At 47.2% G+C, this 20,499-nt stretch overlaps 1 protein-coding gene across 3 annotated transcripts in view; it reads right to left on the bottom strand.

Annotated features, from left to right (window-relative positions):
• Nucleotides 1–3,859: 3,859 nt before the first annotated feature.
• MYO9A (myosin IXA) overlaps nt 3,860–20,499 on the bottom strand; it is a 181,283-nt gene continuing 164,643 nt past the window's right edge. For all 3 annotated transcript variants that reach the window (XM_054836978.1, XM_054836976.1, XM_054836975.1), the window contains 17 exons: nt 19,407–19,519; nt 18,829–18,986; nt 18,014–18,237; nt 17,442–17,558; nt 16,566–16,754; nt 15,545–15,592; nt 14,745–14,856; nt 13,795–13,856; nt 11,347–11,539; nt 10,650–10,778; nt 10,183–10,288; nt 9,566–9,697; nt 8,389–8,512; nt 7,529–7,582; nt 5,234–5,436; nt 4,891–5,033; nt 3,860–4,460 (listed from right to left, as the gene is read on the bottom strand). In XM_054836978.1, the coding sequence (XP_054692953.1) occupies nt 3,979–4,460; nt 4,891–5,033; nt 5,234–5,436; nt 7,529–7,582; nt 8,389–8,512; nt 9,566–9,697; nt 10,183–10,288; nt 10,650–10,778; nt 11,347–11,539; nt 13,795–13,856; nt 14,745–14,856; nt 15,545–15,592; nt 16,566–16,754; nt 17,442–17,558; nt 18,014–18,237; nt 18,829–18,986; nt 19,407–19,519 (2,589 nt within the window). In that variant the 3' untranslated portion in view covers nt 3,860–3,978. The remainder of the gene's footprint in view (nt 4,461–4,890; nt 5,034–5,233; nt 5,437–7,528; nt 7,583–8,388; nt 8,513–9,565; nt 9,698–10,182; nt 10,289–10,649; nt 10,779–11,346; nt 11,540–13,794; nt 13,857–14,744; nt 14,857–15,544; nt 15,593–16,565; nt 16,755–17,441; nt 17,559–18,013; nt 18,238–18,828; nt 18,987–19,406; nt 19,520–20,499) is intronic.

Below are 20,499 nucleotides of genomic sequence, written 5' to 3' on the forward strand. Positions count from 1 at the left end.
AATAATCTTGAATGATCTGAGTATAAATAAATGGAAAAGCAATTGAATAGAAATAAACTAAATATAAATAAAATGAATAGAAATAATGGAATTAACTAATTGGAATGTAAATAAGATGAACAGAAATAATGCGAATATAAAAAAAAAAACCTGAAAATAAAGCATCTGAATAGAAAGAAATTGAGAATAAATTTATGACTATAAGCTAAACAGTCTGACTAGAAATAATCTGAATACAAATAATTTGAATGAAATAATTGGAATGCAAATAAGATTAAGAGAAATAACATTAAATATAAAAAATTGAAAATAAACTGTCTGAATAAATGGAAAACGAAGCATCTGATTGGAAATAAGATGAATAGAAAGAAATTGAAAATAAATTACCTGAATATGAGTAATCGGATTAGAAATAAGCGGAATTAAATAATTTGAAGAGAAAGAAGATGAAAAGAAATAATCTCAAAGGAACTAAACAGAAAATAATCTGAATATTCCGAACGAAAGAGTCGGAAGAGAAGCGAGCGGAAGCACGAGCCCGGATCCATCCCCCCCCAGCATCAAACACAGCACCCAGCGCCAGGCGCTCCTCGTTACAGCTTTTTAATTAGCGCGGGGTCAGGGCTTCGCCAAGCCGCTTTGTACAGCCACGGGGAGGGTCCGAGGGAGAAGCCACAAATTGCACTTTGTACACACCGCGGGCTGATGGCAGAAGGAAAAAAACCCCCAAAACCCCAAAAAAAACCCCCCAAAACCCGACAGCGATTCGGGGGTTCGACAAGCGGCAGCGTCCCTCCCCCCCCCCCCCCCAGAAATTCTTCGCCTTTATAGAATTACACTTTTATTTCTCTTTTTTTTTTTTTCCTTTTTTTTTTTAAACAATTTCTAGCGCGGCTGGCGCAGGATAATATATCCTCTTACAATACAGACTTTCTTTTTAATTTACACGCAGCGGACTTATAAATTACTTAAAAAAAAAAAAAATCTCCATTAAAAATAATAATAATTAACAGCACGCAGCCCCTCTCCTTTCCAGTAGTAAGTACATTCATGCCGCTCCAGAAAATTGAATTTTTTGCCCCAAAATCCGTCCCTTTGCCGGGGGGGGCGGGGACAGACGACAGGAGCTGCCGGGGGGAGGTGGGTGCGGAGGTCCGGAGCCCCTGAAAACCCCATTTTTCCCCCAATTCTTAGGGGCTCCAGCGCTGACGGGTTGGGAATTTTATAGACACACATATATATATATATATATGTAGAGATATTTCTTTTATATATTTTTCTTTATACATATATATGTAAATATATAATATATATAAAGAAATTTTCTATATATTCTCTATATTCTCCCTCTACAGAGAATGTATATTTCTTCATATACATTTTTAGATCTATAAAGAGATATATTTTCTATATATATTCTATATATATTCTCTCCACGTATAAAGGCTATATATTTCTTCGTATATATTTTTATATATGTAAAGAAATATATGTATAAAGATATAAGAGAAATATTTACGTAAAGAATATATTTACTTACATGTAAATACACTTAGATATAAAGAAATATATATAAACATATATATTTCATATATGTTTATATATAGAAATATATAATAAAGAATCTATAAAGAATATGTACACTATATATAAAGAATAGATATACTATAGATAGTTACTATATACAGTATATATATTTAGTATTATATATTATATATTTATATATAGTATATGTAGTCTTTATTATATAGTGTATATATTGCCTTTTTATATAGTTCTTTATATATATGACACATAAATTATATAGAAACATATTCTTTACATACACTCTTTTACATACTTTTTCCTTTATATATAGAATATACGGAATATATAGAATATATATTCTTTCATATATTTCTCTCTATAGAATACATAGTCTTATATATATGGATTCTTTATACATATATATTTTATATAGACATATATAGATGAGAAATAGATCTATATATCAAAAGAAATATACATATATATATATATATATATATATTTGGAGGCGCAGCCCAAGCCAGATCCACGGTCCCCGCTGCTCTCGCGCCGCCGGGGCAGGAAAGCGGAGGATGAGGACGGAGCCCTTCCTCCCGCCCTCCCGGCCACTTTCGGGGGGAATTCTTGGGGTTTTAGGCAAAGAGGCTCCAAACCGGCTGGTTTTGGCGCAGAGCGCTGGGGAGGCTCCTGTTGTTTCCAGCTCTGGGGGATTTTTTTGGGGGGGGGGGGGTCCCCAGGTGCTTTCACATTTGTGGCCACCACGTGCCTTCCCAGCGCATCCCGGGGCGCTCCCGAAATCCCTGTTTTCCCATCCGGGGAAAAAAAAGAAAAAAAAAAAAAAAAATCCCATTTTTTCCCCCCTACGGCTGGGGGATAATTGACTTGGTCACGCGATGCTCCCGGGACGCAGCGTGGAGGCGGGTGGTGATCTGGCGCCCCGGCTCTCCCTGCGGCATCTATCGTTTTCCCCCGTTGCAAAAAAAAATAAAATAGAATAAAATTAAAAATTAAAATTAAAAATTAGAATAAAAAAATTAAAAAGAAGATAAAAAGAAGATAAAAATAAAAATCAAAATAAAATCAAAATAAAATCAAAATAAAATAAAAAATAAAAAAATAAAAAATAAAAAAATAAAATAAAACAAAACAAAATAAAATAAAATCCCCAATAAATAAACCGTCCCTCAAAAGAAATAGCACTTTGGGCAGGGGGAGAGGGGACCGAAGGGCGGCTCGGCTAAACCCGAGGATGCAGGGATGGCCGGGAAAAGACAAAATACCTGGGAAAACTCAATTTTTTTGGTATTTTCCCCCATTTTGGTGGCGTTTAGGGAAAGGACGAGCCTCAACCTGTGATGCCCAGCCCATCTGAGAGGACGGATCCAGCCTTTATTAATCTAATTAGCGCCCCGGGGCTCCTAATTTTGCCTTTCCGGAGGTTTTTCAGTACCCGGAGCTTCTCTGGGTGCCACAGAGGGTGATGATGACGATGGCACGGGAGGGATTAAGAGCTGAGTCGTTAGCTAGCGTTGTTAATTAGTCCTATCATGGATACTGCTTTTAAATCATGCTAATTACACCTCCAGGGATTTGTTGGTCAAAAAAAATAGCGGCAAGCGATGAACGGCGACAGCGGCGGTGACAGCGGCGGGACGGCTCAGCCCATCGATTCCCTCCTCCCCGGCCAAAAAAAAAAAAAAAAAAAATAAAAAAAAAATTAAAAAAGAAAAAAAAGTCCTGTCTGGGGAAAAATATTTAAAAAAAAATAAAATAAAAATATATATATTTACAACAAACTCCAGTAACCGGCATATAAACAAATATAGCTTCAAGTAGTCCTTGAGTATTATTATTATTATTTTTTTAATACTGATGGTCTCCAGAAAAAAAAAAAAAAATGAGGAAAGGTGGTTAGGTCACATTAAAAACTAAAAAAAACCAAAACCCCCCAAAAACAAGCAACCCTAAAAAAAAAAGTGATTTTTTTTTTTTTTTTTGGCAGATTTTAACACTTTTCCATGCGCTCAGCGTTGGCGTGGATGAGGTGGTTAGAAGCGCGGAGGGCTTGGCTGGCTGGAGCGGAGCCGGCGCCGGCTCGGGATGCTCCCACGGGATTTTTAGGCTCGGTCTTCTCCTACCGACGGCGATTCGGCACGAGGATTTGGCGGCGCGAAGACTTGGCGGCGCGACGCTCCGAGACGTCGGATGCTCCGAGGGGAAGGGCGCAGGAGCCGGCCGGTGCCCCTCCATCCCCGGTCCAACCCCCACCCCCCCCAGAAGCTCTCAACCTCCCCGGCCCCCCCCCCCAAAAAAAAAACCCATTAAGGCCACCGTTAAAACCGTCCCCCGCCGGCCCTTTTTTTAATTAAGAATTCATCCTCCCGGCGCGTTAACGAGGAAGCCGTCGGGGAGGCTGCTCCGGCGCACGAGGCGTCCCCGGGGCGGAGCGTCTCAGACCATGAACTCGTTGCTCCCCAGGAGGACGAGGGGTTGGGCGGCGGCGCAGTCGGCCTCGGGGTTTCTCTTGCGTCCCCCCGCCGTCCCCCCATCCGGGGGCTCTTTGGTTTTTGGGGGGGATGTTTTCACGCTCTTCAGTTTCTGTTTGCCTTTCTCCGGATTGAACGTCCCGCGGGTGGTGAACTGAGGTCGGTCCTCGGGATAACGGAGAGGTCCCGCGTAGCCCTCGGGGCTCGCTCGGGTTTCGGGGGGCTCGCCTGACCCCCCCGCTCGGTAGAAAGGCGATTTGGAGTACATCTGGAAGCGCTTCCGAGGCAGGTGGGGCAAGCAGGAGGTGGACGATTGGGAGGAGGAAGAGGAGGAGATGGAGGCGTCGGTGGGGTCCGTCGGGTCCGGCCGCATCCTGGGGTGCCTTCGCAGCCGGCTCGGCCCCTCCGCCTTGGTGGGGCGCAGGGAGGTAAGTGCTACGCTTCTCTCTGGGGGAGGGGGGAAGGACCACCGGAGGATTAACGCCCCGAAATCACCCAGCACCTCGGCACCGCGCCCCGGGGACACGCACGCCCTGGAGGCAGGACGAACGTTCCCGGCGTCGCTCGGGACGGCGCGGCGGTGCCGGAGGAGCACGCGCCTCCCCGCCAAACCCTGGGTGCCACCACCCACCTCCCCAGGTCCATGTGCTTTAACCCTCAACCCCCCTCTTTACACCCATTTAAAGCGCGGGCTTTAAATTTTCTGCGGGCAGGAAAAAACCAAATAACCCCCCCCGAGCTATCGAAAAAAACCTGGGCAACCTGGTCTAGTTGAAGATGTCCCTGCTCATTGCAGAAGGGTTGGATTGGATGATCTTTGAAGGTTCCCTTCCAACCCAAACTGTTCTGTGAGAAACCCAAGAATGCCTGGATTTACCCGAGCGATCGGAGACGGCTCCTTCGGAGTCAAAGTTCAAATTTTCGGAGCTGTCGGCGGTGCCAATGGAGGCTTCGGACTCCAGGGTTTCATCATCGGAGGCGCGGGGCTCCAGCGTCAGCATCTCGTATGTCAGCTCCTCCCTGCCAAAACCAACCCATTGACCCAACGGGACCCAAAAGTCGGGGAGGAGAAGAAAGGGACGCACGTACGCCAAGAGATCATGGAGGGATGGAGTCCTCCACATCACCTGTGAGCAGCACATCAACCATATGATGTCAAGCAACATCCATAGGTAACCTATAGCTTAGGGGATGTGGCTTGAACCCTCAGCCAGACTCACTTTTCCTTCTGCAGGCTCTCGATCTGCTCGGTCAGCACCTTCTCCTCCTGCTGCATGGCCACTTGCTGCTGCTCCGTCACCTCCATCTCCATGGCTTCCTCGCTGCTCATGGTCTCCTCGGGGACGTCTGTCACCGAGGGCAAGCGCACGGCAACGGGAGACGTCGGGCTGGGGTAGGCGCCGCGTCGCACACGTCCTTTGCCCTGAAGAGAGACAACGGTGTCACCACCACCAGCCAAGGTGATTTTGCAGACATCTCAGGTGACAACCACACTGCTCTCCCAAGGAGCGAAGAAGATGGCCCCGGCCATCGGTCCTCAGTGCGTCGCTGGCAGTCGCACCCAGGACCCTCCAAAATCTCGCCCCAGGCTGGGAGAGGTACCAGAAGGACTCAACACGTTGGAGGGGGTGAGGATGGAGGTGGTGAGGATGGAGGCGGTGAGGATGGCGCTGATGGACCATCTACCGGCTGATGGACCAAGTGCAACTTGGACTTCAAAGCAAGCCCAGCTGGCGGCAGGATGGGTTTCTGCAAAGCCCACAGCCCGTGCGATGGGAAGCTTGACCTGCCTGGTGGCCACGTTGGCTTTGGGTGGGAGCATCACCAGGGCTTTGATTTCAGGGCACCCGGCTCCCACTTCACCATTAGATCACGTCTCGCATCCTTTCCAGATCATCGCAAGGGTCTCCGCTGACCCCTTTGGCAAACGCTAAATCACACCTAATCACGTTGTCCGTGCTCTGATCTCATGCACGTGAGATGCAGAAACCAAGACGACCTCCAATGACCCATTATAAGACAATAAACGTTAAGTTTTGTGCCCACGGTTAAATGGGGAGATGTAATGCAGCTCTGAAGAACCATCTTTTTTTTTTTTTATATTAAAATGAACAACAAAAAAGGACTCAAACGGGGGTACTACGCATGGAGAAATATTACGTATGCAGCTGTTTTAATCTCTTGAGGACCAGCCCTACAGATCTGCCCCACGGAGTAGAAGAAAAAGATGGATTTGGGGGGATGAGAGACACCAAGGACATTAAAAAGCTTTTATCTTAACTGTTATCATAAACCAGACACATCTCATCTTCTAAATTCAAGATCCTGAACAGACCAGGACTTAGGAGATGTTGACCAGCCTGAGTTGTGCCCATGGCTTGCTGCCCTCCTCCTGACAATCATCACCCAGGATGAACCTGCATCTCCGTGCAGTTGAAGAGCTCGTTGCAACGCAGCTTTACTTAAACCACGTGCCCAGAGCAGGTTTGCAGGGTAACAGAGCCTCCCTTTTTTTCCTTTAAAAGTGATATTTGCTCCATTTTACCCCTTTCATCTTTTAACTTCACATCTCAGAGACCTTTCTTTGGCAGCAAAGCCACTGCCGTGCCCCGGCGTTCTGCTGACGACCCCTTCTCACGTGGGCTCCTGAGCTGAAGCACAGCTACCTGAATCCTATTAGCCAAAACCCTGGAGATCCCAAAGATCCCACCAGCTCGTGGACTTAAGCTCCTGCGAAACAGCATTGCTTACACAACGGCATCAGGGGAACAGAGCTTGAATTTTGCTCTTCTCCACCTCCTGACCCTCATGGATACTGAAGGATGGGGAGAAGCATCATGGGCTGAACCTGGTAGGAAGGGAAACAGCCCCACGAGCATCCCCAAAAACCTGCAGGCGCTTTTCTCGCCCGTCGCGGTCTCTGCGACCTCAAACTCAAGCTGGGATGGAGTTGGGGAGTAACAGGGGTTGCTGGACCCCTCCTAATTCAAACCTGGGTGTCCTGAGCTTGAGTTCAAGGTGGTGGTGGTGCTCTTCCTCCAGGAAGGTGGAGGAGACCTTTGGATGCCTCGTGGTCTCCGAGGCATCCGAGCCGGGGGTTTTATCCACCATCTCATCATATGGCAGCGTTACGAAAGCAACTAGATGCTGAAACGCATCCTGAGCGAGCAGAAGTTGGGGTGGGAAGGGATGAGTCAAGTAAAGCAAAAAAGAGGGAAGCACAGGATGGAAAAAGAAAAGAAAATAGAAAAAAAAAAAGTAGGAAGGGGAAAAGGGGTAGAAAGTGGTTTTTCGAGGAGCTGCGTGCAGGGATGGCCAAGCGTTGGCCGTCCCGAACTCCTGCCGCCCAGGGGACCTGCGGGAGAAACGGTGGCCCTGAGGAGCGGCGCCCGCTCGGGGACGGGATGGGCAAAGTCACGGACAATGGCCGGTGGGACGGGGCTGGAATGAGCGGCGGTCACACACAACGGAGGGACGCGGCGGCTGGCGCAGGGCGCGCTGCAGTTAATACATACCGGGATTGAACTGCGGGTTATGCTCATAAATCTAACTGCAATTAGTACGGGTTTCTGGATTAGAGAGGAGATGAAAAGGAAAGCAGAAGGTTAGAGTGCACATGCCGTCGCCCCTCCAAAAAACCCGTTTTTGTTCATTTTTATGGGGTTTTTTTGGTTTTTTTGTGGGGTTTTTTTAACTGGGATTAGCAGGGCAGCTCTGCAGCACCAGCCCCATGAGCTTGGGCAGCCCCTGCTTGGATTTCATCCCAAAAAAAGGCAGGAGCAACGTGTCCCTGAGGACCACAGCAGGCAGGTCCAAGCAGAGGGGCTGCTCGGGTCCTTAGCCCACGCCTGGGACGAGTGCGCTGCGCCGAGTCCATCCCTCTCCCGTAGCCCAACAAGCCAAGCACAGCGTGCATCCGCAGCCTGCCAGCGCCCCGGGAAGCATGGAAGCTCAATGAGATGGGTTTGAGCCTCCCAAAAAGGCGGTGGGGGAGCAGAGTGCGCCTCATTTTGGGTTCAGATAATGCGATTCAGCACGAAAAAGCATGGTCTGGGTCTCCCACGGGGCGACGTCCAGCCGGTCAATGAAAGGCTTGACTCAACCCAGGACCAAACAAGCTCAAATGAAGGTGGAAACGTTGATCAGGAGTATGTGAGCTGGAGTGACCGCGTTTCCACGGACCGTTCCCACCTCCTCGTGCTTTGATATGACTCCCTGCAAAGGTGAGGAGCCACCACGGGGCTGAGGGTCCCTGTCCTGGGGGAGATGGCGTGGGAAGTCGCGAGGGGTTTGGGAGGCTGGAATAAGCAGGAGAAGATCAGGTAGGGGGCAAAGAAGAGGACAGGAGGGAACAGAGATGACTTTGGCATCTCACCATCGATCTGCGGATCAAGGAGAGGCGGCTCTTGGCTTTGTTCTCCGCAAACTCCAGGCTGTTGATGTCCTTGAGACGAGCCTTGTACTTGTTCATCTGCTCGATGACGATTAATTCTACGCAACTAAAGGGAGAAAAAACCCCAAAGAAGATAAAACGGGAGGAGGAAATTATTTTAAATGAGTTGGCCCTGCCGGAAAGGCACGGAGGGAGAAAGCTCCAGCAGGAAACCAGCTGGTAGTGGAAATTCCCCTAAAAAGAGTGATAATGGGCTATGGACGGATCGAGGAACTTGGACTAGAGAAATTAAAGACCTCCAAGGATCCCACTGGAGAAATTTCCCCCCTTGGAAGAGGGGAAGGCAGGTTGCTTCCAACTTGCTTGCACGCAGTAATGCTGCAGCGAGCTTGTTTAGCTGAACTGACTGTTGAATGCTGTCAGGAGTGGGGTTTGGGGAAAAAATAATCCTTTCCGGGTAAGAAAATTAGAGGATGCGCTATAGCTGAAGTCTAAGGGAGAAGCTACAAAGAAATCCTGCTGAAGGACGAGTGCTCCTACCAGCTGGGTCTCCAAGCACGTTCTGGTCTTCAACAATTTTAATACTTAAACCACCTCTTTCAGAAGCCCAGCCCTTCACCGGATAGTTTCCATTATTATCGTTGTCTCCATTATCTATTTTTTAAATCTATTTAATCTGAGCCAGACTGAATTTGGGCAAGTGCTTCACTTTTTCTCTGTAAAACATTTGCAATTATGGCAAATACCTTAAAGAAATCTAAGTCCGCAATATTAATATTGCTGCAGATCAAACGAGCTCACCTCCTCAAGTAAAAAAGACAAAATTGAGTAAGAATAAAGATCTGCTTGCCATAAATGGGATTAACTATAAAACCAACTCAGCACAAGCTCCACCTTTTCCTGCTGAGATGTGCCGGGCAGGAGCGCAAGTTGATCTGCTCTTGCGGATCCTTCATTGCTTAAAAAGCCCCGTTCAACAACTTCTTGGGGATTGAGAGAATACGAAATATCTTCAGGAAGATGCATTTAATACGTGTTTACGGTTTCCAGGCTAAAGCTGTCTATTCTTGAGCCATTTGACCGTACTAAGGGTTATCAAGATGTGAGCGGTGACACGGTTATGGTTATGGAGCTGGATCATCCAGCATCACGTTCTTACGTGGTTGTTTTACTGATGTCCTGGACGCTCTGCAGCGGGTCTGTCGTATCGGGACAGCGGAGGATACAGGGAGCAAAGACGATGGCCAAAGCGTTAGCTGACATTCGATTGGTCTCTTCTTGGAGAGCAATCCTGACAAAAACAGGGATTAAGAGAGAAGTCAGAGGTGAAGGCATCTCCACTTCACCCTTTCCATACGGCCATGGATAAACAGAGATGACACTTCTACAGCGCTATCTTGCTCTGCTAGCAAGTGTGCTGCTCTGCCCTCATCTTTGCTCTGCTTGATGGAGAAAGCCAAAGCTGAAGACATCTCAGGTGTTCCCAAGGCAAGCAAACAACCAGCGTCTTCCACCCAAACACCCCGTTCCTGCAGTGGCAAGAGGCACCACAGACCCGCAGGTACCATGAGCAAGCAGAGCACTGCGGAGGTCACTCATCAATATAAGCATCATTTAGAGAAACAGCTCTGGGGCCACCTCCTGGGAGACATGATGGACCTGAAAGCTCTTCTCCTTCCCTTGCCCACCTGCTTTCAGTCTCGGCTCTTTCGGTATGAAGGATGTCCAATCATCCTCCCCTTGCCCATTGCCCAAAGCTGCCCTGGCCCAACGTACCTCACCAGGTGGAAGATGAGACGCTCCAAGGTGCTGAGATGAGTGCGGGAGAGCTGGTCGATGACCGAATACACTCCCCGCACTGTCTCCTTCCTCTCCTGGAGGCCTGCAGAGAAAGCACCAGCGTTTAGGGGCGGCTCCTACTTCTTCCTCCTATTTAACACGATTCCTTCTTAACGCTTACTTACTTTTACTACTTAAAAGATGGATCTTCTGGCTAATGGTTTGGGCTGAAATCTGCTGAATCATGATGCAAACGCATGCCACCAAAGGCAAGACAACTGCCCGTGGCTTTGCGTAAAAAAAAAAAAACCCTACTAGCCAAAAAATCACACTTTGAAACCAGGAAAATATAATTTGGCAAAACCAGCTGGTTTGGGCCCAAAGAGTAAATAAAAAGTTTGGCACTAAAAGCGGCCACCGTTTCTCTCTGCCAAGGGGACGGGATAGCGAAGGAGGTTCCTTACCCATCGCCCGCAGAAACTCCTCGTAGAGCTCGAAGGTCATGAGAGGGTTGGGCAGATCTCGGAGCCACTGCTTGAACACGCTGGCGATGACGTGGATGTTGTAGTCGTCTAAATTCACATTATCGATGTCTGGGTTCGGCAGATTGAGGAAAAACAAAAACAAACAAGAGGCAACAATCAATATGAAGCCATTAGTGAAGCCAGGGGGGTTGGACTGGATGACCTTGAAAGGCCCCTTCCAACCCAAACCATTCTGTGATAAGCTACTCCTCTAGGATAGAAAATGTTCGTGTGCCACCCCAAAATCACACTGCGTTTAATGGCAAGAAATCCAGCACCTGATTTCAGCTCCACGCATTAAAATTAGAGACAAATGCATTTTCCAGGGCAAGTAACCTTTGGTGGGACCAGGATTTCTTTTCTTGCTGGCATCAGTTGCTACCGTGTAAGTAAGGCAGCGTCTTCCCTCAACTAGAATGATTCTTTTCATGTATTGCACCCAAAAAAAGCATGAGTTGGTGACTCGAGCTTTGGTTGGAGACGTGAAAGCATCGCTTGCGCAGCCGGCAGTCGCGGAAGGAAGGACCACTCCCTTGTTTCGCCCCGATGAAACTTCCCGCCTTCCTTACATCCAACCTTGCTTTTACAGAGATTTTTCTCCTCGTGCGGTTTTTTTTTTCTCTCTCCATACTTTTACCTGTATCGAGTCCTTGCCGCAGCTCCTTGATCTTGTTGGTGGACCCCGATTTTCTGTAAATGCCCTCTGTGTACAGCCCGTGCATTTCGATGTAGTTGATGAGCTTCTCCACCAGCACCGGCACTGCTCGCTCCTCACTGGTCAACCGGGAGAGCTCCACACCAAACTGCCGAGACGAGAGCTCGGGGTCGTACTGAAGAGGAAAAAGGAAAAAAAGGGGTTTCAAATCCTTTTAGGAAGGAATTCTGGCAGAGCGCTTGGATCCAACTGCTACTCACATTTCTTCAGCTGATCCAGGTGACCTGCAAGTCAGTCTAATGAAGGAGGATGGGACAGCCAGCAATGTATGTCTTGCAATGCTAAACTGGTCTCTGGACGTGCATCTAAAGTCATAAAAATCTCAATTTTCTTTCTTTAACCACCCCGCTGTAGTTATACTCTCAGCCCAGTGGAGTCAATGCAGCTGGGCATGGTCCTCCTCCACTTCCTGACCCTCTGGCACCATCTCCAGGGACAACTTCACGGCCCAAAGAGGATGCAGGAAGCAGAGCAAGTAAATCTGAGTCTTAGATCCTAATTCGCAGCGTTAGTGACTACAAAATATCTGTGAACAAATGTGATGCCAAAATAAGAGCATGAAAAAACCCATCTCCATCTGTCAGGAAAGACCCTTTTGCCAGCTGCAAACACTCACTGAAGATCTGATATTTGGCAAATTCAATTGTGAACAGTCCTCCCGAATGGGAGATTCTGGGTGGGAAAAGACCTAATAAAATATTGATACAAATACCCAGCCCCAGCAAAAGGAACGTGAGAAGGCACATGCTGCAATCCAGCCACCAGCAAGACGGTGGGGACCGTGACATAGGTCACAGCTCGCCTTATAACCACTCCTGCATCTTTGTTTTTCCCATTCCATGTCATCCTTTCATCGATGTTGTCAACCTTATGAGATGATGTGGGGAAGATGCCCGTGCTGTTTCATGCTCTAGAGGAAAAAAAACCCACCCCAGGAACATCTGGTCTGAGCTACCAGTTGAAATTCATCATCTGCTTCAACCAGCCTGCTGCTAAAACCATGATAAACGCGATGCCACGAAACCCATGTGCTGCTCAAGTCAAGTAGCTCTGACATGAGGACCAAGCATGGGTGGAAGCAATTTTATGGCCGTTGAGAGAGATGAGCTTGGCGTTTGCTCAAGTTCACCATAGATCTGGAGAAACAGATCCAGTCTGGGACAAAGCTAACAGTTACCAAAATCAACTGCGGCCAGAAAATAAAGAACTCTTTCTCAAAGCATAATAGATGGTTTGTGGCTCCCCGTTGCTGAAAACAACCCTAAAAACATTGACCCACCACGCAGAGACAAGCCAGAGCCTTCCTAGAGAAGGACCTCCAACCGCCCAAGTGGAAAGCTACCGTGGAGACATGGTGAACTCATTTCCTTGGGTACAGCGCAAAAATTTCCCTGTGCAGAGAAACCCCAAGAAATGAGAAGGCTCCAATCATCCCTGAGCTTCTCCGAAAAAAAAAATAATCCGAGATGGCATCGAACTTCCCAGATTTTAGAACAGAAACTCATATGAGGCGTTCCCAGCTACTGCAGAAACACGGCCAGAAAGGGAAAGACTGCAGCAAAAATGCTATATATATTCAAAATACAAATATATTCAAATATATATGTCTTCAATGTATATATTCAGATTATTTCTTGGGGAAAATGTAATCATGCAGCTTTACGGAGGCTGTTCTTCCCTGAGAAGCCTCCCGGGGAGCTGATAAAGCTTTGCGCACATTATTATCCTGGCTGCATTATCCTTTTTTGGGTATAAAAACCACAAGATAAACTATTTAAAAAAAACCAAACCAACAACCCCACAACCAAATCTTGATGATTCATTGTTAGCCGGGGTAACCTGCTGCATTCATTCACTGTCCTTAAACCTGACAAACAATATTTAATTCCCCTCTAAGGAGCACCGTGAGTGCGTGAGCATCCTCCACCCACTCTTCCTCGCTCGGCTGCCGCTGTTTGGGGTCCGCGCCTGAGCAGCGACCGGCGGGGTTAACGATAACCCATATATCCAAGAATAACCCCACATTTAAGAACAACCCCACATTTCCAAGTCTTTAAAAGCCACAAAACGAGGCAGCTTTCTATTATTCAGCATGGTTACAAGGCAGGGAACGTCACTGCGACATCCGCGGCATGACTGGGCAGATACATAGTGACGCATCGCTGCGTTACTCCCAAAATACATGCAAACCCCGAAGTACGGGTTGGAGAGACCTCCAGGGATCTCCGGTCCAAGCTGCTGCTCGAAGGAGGGTTATTGCCAGCATTATATCAAGTTCTGTGCCTGCAAGTATTTTTTTTTTTTTAATACAAGCCTGTGCTTGCCGTCTGAAATGCATTTAATGAAAGAAAAGTAATGAGAGACGTTTACCTTTTTGGAGCACTTGGTCGTAGTTTTAAGACAGCACTTCTTGTGACAAGCATATTTACATACTGCAACGAAGAAAAATAGTATTTAATAATCCAAAAGGTCAGATGGCTGGAGAAATATGAATTAATATGAATTAAGTAGCGCCTATCAGGACTAGCAGCTCAAAAGCACGTTGCATTTGCAGTTCCCAGGGGCCAAGTCTGTATCAGATCCATACAAACAAAAAACCATGAAGCCTTTAATTTTAAAGGTCCCATATTTAAGTCCCTGAAACATTAAAAAACCCCAACAGATCAACCCGGAAGATAATCCATGAGTGACTCTGAGCTAACAGACATGGGTACCCTCAAAGAGGTTGGAAATAGCAACTAATTTGTATTCCTCCCGCACTGGACATCAGCCTGAAATACCCCAGGGTCGATACTTCCAACCTAAACCTAAAGAAACGTTGGAAAAACCAAAGCGACAGATCAACCTTTCCCATCGGTCCTCCTCCATTTTCCTGATGTCTCCAAAAACTCATGTGCCTGGAGGTCGAATGGGCTAAGTCAAAGGAATTTGCCGTGGTCATGAGACCCGCAGGCATCCTACGGGCTGAAGCCGTTGGGCACGTTTGCCATACCCAACTCTCTACCATCCTTCTTACGGTGACACTTAAATACGGTTTGACCTTTGGGATGACCATAGGACCTTACAGGATAAGATGTGTAACACAAAGCTCCCATGCACACAAAATGACGGTACCATGAGGACTGGAAGGACTGCTGGGATGGACTTACTAGTCGACTTCAGAAACCCTTAAGATCTGTGCCAAAAGCTCTTCTAATGTGAAAAAAACCAAATTATTTGAGGGTGGGGTTGTGGGAAACAGCAACAAACACCTTTCAAAATCCAGAAACTCATCACTGTGATACAATCAGATGAAAAAAGACCAGAGAGACTGTGCTTACATTTACAAACAGAAGCCCTGTCCATTATCCAGATCAAGGAGGAACAATATTCACAGTAGGTGGGGATGCTGTACTGGGTTGCCTTAAAAATGTGACCGTTGTGCTCTTCCACCTACAACGATAAAGGTTGGTCAGAAAAAGGAGATGGGCTCTTAGTCTGCTGTGAAGCGGGGAGATGAACATGGTCTGCTCTCCAACTTTAGCTGCTATTTGATTTTATTTGCTATTTTTGTTTCCTTTTCAGCCCATTAACCCTGTAGGCAACTCAAACAGACATCCAGCCAGTACGGGAACCGAACCGTCATGCAAGCACGTTAGAAACTTGCATTTGACTGAGGTTGGCTGGTCAACCTCTCCGTGTTAAGAAGGTCTTCTGTGCATCCATGGCCCCTTTTGGTCTGCATCTGCATCCTTCCTAGTACTGTCATATCCTTTAGGAAAAAAGGAGATGTAACCTCCCACATCTCTGGTATTAGAGACGTAAAACACGCTCTAATTTATTTTCTGGGTTTATACAGAAACCCAGAACAACAGTTTTCGCTCTCAGTTCATCTATAACTCCTGACAATACATGTACTGTCTTGACTGACATGTTTTCAGAGGACAACCTACAGTGACCCTTGATCAAGCAAACCAAATCCACCTCATCCATCTTTCCAGCACGCCCTTTGACGGCTGCGCGTTCCTTACGGTGTGATATTCAGATCTCAGCACAGGACGTGTCACGAGCAGATCTCTTATCGCTCGTCATCCTGGCCACAAGAACATTAATTTTTTAATGCACAGAGTGCTCAACTCACCACATCCGCTTCCTTTTTTCTTCTCTTTTTTCGTTCCGTTTTTGGCACCTAGTAATAGAAAGAGATTTATGCATATTTATGAGCAATTTCCCCAGGACAAGCATACAGAGGGCTCATATCTAACTTAGCCCAGCGCTTTCCAGCCCCATCCTCCCGTGCACCTGCAGCCCCAGGAGAGTCACTTTAGAAAAACTCTTCTATGGATCACCCTGTTTTCAGAAATCCTCTGGAAAACTGTCCCCATCTTCATCTCAGAGTTGGGATTAGCTGCTCTGCCTCCAAGTCCAGCATTAGTGACCTAAAGCTCTCCCATCTCATGCAAGACACCCAAGGAGGAGGTGGCACAGCACTGCAGTCGGAGCTAATCCTCAGCCTGCTCAGAAGAAAACTTGCCTGGAGAGGAGCCTGGGGAGGACTTGGAGCTGAAGAGCCAGAAGATGGATTATTGGTTCAATAAAGAGCATCTCCCAAGCCCAGCCTGAGACCCCGTGGTTGTCCTCGCAGACAATAAGGAGCAGAAAGCGAGGAGCTCAGGTTTGTGAAAGGCACGCTACAAGCTTTGACTGCTTTGAAAACTGTAGCTAGACCCCAAGGACAGCCACCTCCCGTGTCCCCTTCTCCTGCAACCAAACCAATGGTCAAGTGTGTGGTCACCTGGGAAGAGGTCAAGAGATGAGGAAAGCATCTATCTCTTTCACTTTTCCTCAAAGATTGAAAAAAAAACCCCAAAACTAAAAAGGAAGCACCAGGAGCTGCCTTTCCAACCATCCACAGATGGTTGAAACTTTGCTGTGGAGAAAACATCTACACGTTGGCATTGGCCAAGGCCCAGCTCTGCGCAGATGTGAACTGGGATTTGCTGAGCCCAGTGAAACACAACCAATAAATCGTGCCAACTTATGTTGTCCACCTCAGCTTAAAGCAGAGGAGAAGACAGCAGAGGTTCCCATGTGTCTACAGAGAGCACAACCCCGCAGAAAGTTCCCAAATCTTCAAGGGGCTTAAGAAAAATGCTGAATACCTTCACCGCGGTGTAGTCCAGAGGTTTGTACTCCAACATATATTCATCCAGGAAGACTTTGAAGGTATTGACCCAGACTTTAACTGGAGACTCACTCCAGTCCCTCTGCTCAAGCCTCATGGTCTTCTCCAGAATCTGCTCGAATAAGGCGTAGAGGTCCTTATAGCGGATGCTTTTTCCATCATCCATCTTTTAAGGAAACAGAAGCAAAAAGAAAAGTGAGTTTTATACAGCCCAGACTGCCTATTCTGCTCCAAACAATTATTTCAGCCTGACCGGCTTCCAACCACTCAGGGAAAGTCTAAGCATGATTAAAAGAAGGGAAAAAGGATCATCTAATAGAGTTGTTTCGTGACCTTTGGCAGGGTGGCTTCTCAGCGCGCAGAGCAGGAGGACGTTAAGTGCCAGCTCAAGTCTTAGAGGGAATTTTTTGTACAATCTGGGCAATAAAATAGTTTTTTCTGATCACTGTGATCATAAGCCATAGCAATCATTGCTCAGATTCAGAAGTAGCAGAAGAGCAGAGCTCCGCATTGCTCAGATGTCTCCACTACTCACAATAGTAACACAAAGGTTTCCAGGCACTTTGGGTGGCAAATAGAGTTTATTGACTTACTGTCAACTCCCATTTGCCTGGGAGCAAGCTCTAACGAGGAGATCAGAAATCTCCGCTCAACGTATATTGAGAGCTGGCTAATGAGGAAGAGTTAGTCCAAATTTACAGCTCATGGGACTGAATACAAAGGAAGAGCATCCATCCTTTGGGATGAGCAGACCAGGAACGGAAGGCTCGGCAATGTCTCCACCACCAGGAGGGCCCAGAGTATCTCGTTTCTCCTAGAGGTGGACGTTCTCACCCGTCATCTGGTCACTTACCGCCAATGCTGAGGAGTAAAAGCTAAAGATGTTTTGTCGAAATTCCTTCAGCGCTTTCTTGAACACGACATCCACCAGCGTGTCCTTCTTGCTGTCCTCATTATCCAGTTCATTCATCTGGGAAGCCAAAGGGGTTTATGCACCCGTGTGACTTGAGATGTGGCAGAGCACCGCGTGAGATGAAGCAACACTAACGAGCAGCTGCTCCACCACGGGCAGACAACGTCAATAGAGATTACAAGGTGGTTTCTCCTGCATGCAAACTTAGAAACATGAGGACTTCCCCACAGCCTTCAAATCCTGCCCTCCCGGATCATCCATTTCTGATGCCACCAGGAGCAACTCAAAGCAATGGCAGCACCGAAGCTGCTGTGCCCGTGCAGAACGACCGCACGGTGCGTGCACAGCGTGCCCATCTTTTCTCCCAAGTCTGCCCTGATGCATGCTGTGCACCCTTAGATGAATTATTAGTATCGCTACTAATATCCTCCAGGATAATTTTGGCTTTGTTGCCTCCGTCTGCTCTTGGAGCTCTCAGATGATTTATCTGGAGCAGCGAGGGCAGGAGTTACCTTTTTCAGGAGAAACTCATCCATGCTCTTCAAGTCGCTAGCGCTGGTTATGATCTGCAGCGAGTCGTTCTGCCACTGCACGGGCTCCAGAGCCACGTTGCTGATCTTGACGCTGCGCTTGCGTTTCACTTTGGGAGAGGGCTCCTTGTTCTCCTTAAACTCCCGTCGGTAGATACCGGACAGCTCGGGACTCCGTGGAGGGGTCAGGTGGTGAGGACCCAACTCTACAGGTGATAATTAAAAAGAGGGAAAGAGATTGAAGAGCAGATGAAAAATAGTTCTGCCACTAAAATAAGGAGACGGGCATCGGAATAAAGCTGCAGAGAAAAGCAGTGCGTGGTACTTGTAGGAAGATTAATTGTCATTTCTCCCTTCGTTATTTCCTCTGTCAAGAGGGGAAACATCTGTCCGTGTCCAGATAGCTGCCAGGAGGATTAGTGACATGGAATTCCTTGAGATCCATTTTGGATCGCACCATCTGACCTACTTGCCACCGTTTCAGGTTGACGCCATCCATCAATTCAAGAGACACGAACCAGCACGGGCATTCAAGTTGTGCAGCTTCCCAACCCGTTTTCCCACAGCAGCCTCAGCTAGACCACACTGTCGTACACGAAACTCCAATTTGCAGATACCCTCACCTTACAGATAAGCCAACCTTCCTCAGTTCTATACCTTTACCAAGCCCCTACATATTGGGCTACGTTGAGTTGTAGCGTAAAGCCAGATTTACACTAGCTTTTCCCTTTGCCGTGAAAGTGAACGCAATTTCGCTGGTCCTTACACGACCAGCACCATGCCACCCCACCGCTTACCTTCACCAAGCTGCAAGCCAGAAACCACCTCCCTGCTGGGGGCTTCTTGCTCCGCGTACAATTCTAGGAGCTCAGACTGGGTAGCGAGCTTCTCCCGTGGGGTCTTCTTCTCCCCCTGCTTTCCCTTTACCCAGAACCTCATCTTGGCTCGCTGAGGCCTGGAAATAAGTTGTGAAAAGAGGAACCACCTTAACTAGGAAAATTTCCTTCTACCCAAAACTACCCCAAATGTCCCAGATCTTCACAGTGTTTGAGGAGGAGTTAAATCCACACAACTTCTCCCAGAGAAACCAGGCTACGCGTCCTCGGGAAAGGCAAGAAACTCAAGTTTCACGCATGCAATTGGGTGGTTTGGGATGGGACGTCTGGCCCAAGTCATCAAAACTTTATCACAATATGAGCAGAACGCCTCTTCTAATTGGGCATGTCCACAGTCACATAGGAAAGGTGGGACGAGTAACTCATGTGCTTGCTTTGGCTGGTGGAGCTCCAAAGGAGCCGGGGTGGTTCAGCAAGGTGATGGAGAGCAAGAGGGACACGGGAGGGATTCATCTGCCATCTCCAGCCATGTTTCCTACCTCCCGTCTGGAGTCAGGCTCTTCTGTGTGGCCGCCAGCTTCCCGATCTCCCCCTGAGACATGGTTTTGTGCAGTTTTGTTTGGCCTTCCCCAGAGGCGAATCGCTGCACCGTCTGTAACGATTCCAAGCACGAAGTATTTAAAAATGAGACAGATCTTGGGATGCCAGCTGATTTTTATTTTTTTTTCCCTAGCAAAAATTAGATATTTCATCTGTTGCATCTTTAGTTCTACCTGCCTGCAGGTGAAAACCTACAGCTACAACTAGAGAAATATTTTAACGACTCCTAAGAAAAGAAAGGGGTTTCTCTTGCTCCAGCTCTACATCGAGGTCCAACCTTCTGTCTCCTTGAGCAACCAGTGATGAAAATCAGTGTGCACCAAGCCACGGGTCCTTATCGCTCAGCCTCATCTTGGTCTGGGCTCTCCATCCCAGAAGAGCCATGTTAGCCACGACGAAGTCATTTGTGGTGTTCCCAGCACCAAAAGAACCTTCAACCACATGGATCTGTCCCAGCAGAGCTTCCTCCTCCAACTCTTGTTGAGGACTTTACAGAAAAGACCATCAAAGTCTTTGTGGCAAGGACATGTCAAAATGAACCCTTTAGAAATAAGAGACTTTGAAGCTTCAATACAAAGGATCTCTGCTTTTGCCACCACTTAAAATGCCCTGGGATCATTTTTAAGGGTGAAATGAATTTGCAGTAATTCAACCTAATGGGGTTCCATGAAATAGCCCAGAAATAGTCCTGCCGTGTTTTAAAAAAAATAGCAATTTTTGTTCTTTTTTTTTTTTTTCCAATTGCAGCTGTGATTTCGGAGTTGGACTCCTGGAGGAGAGACTTTTGGCACGAGGAAAGCAGGGAATCGGGTTGTATGAGAGGAATCGGGAGATGATGGTCAAATATCTCCTGTAGCTTTCCCATCACCTAAAATGTCTCAGCTGAACGCACTGTGGTTTTAAGCATTTCTTTTTCTTCTCTTAAAAATATTTCAAATAAAATTATACAAAATAGGGGCTGCAAGGGAGTCACATTTACCATATTTATACTCCTCTTCAATGTTTTCTTTTTCGCCCCTGGACTAGCCTCTC

The sequence above is a fragment of the Grus americana genome, chromosome 10 (assembly GCF_028858705.1).
Source record: "Grus americana isolate bGruAme1 chromosome 10, bGruAme1.mat, whole genome shotgun sequence".
Classification (NCBI taxonomy): domain Eukaryota; kingdom Metazoa; phylum Chordata; class Aves; order Gruiformes; family Gruidae; genus Grus; species Grus americana.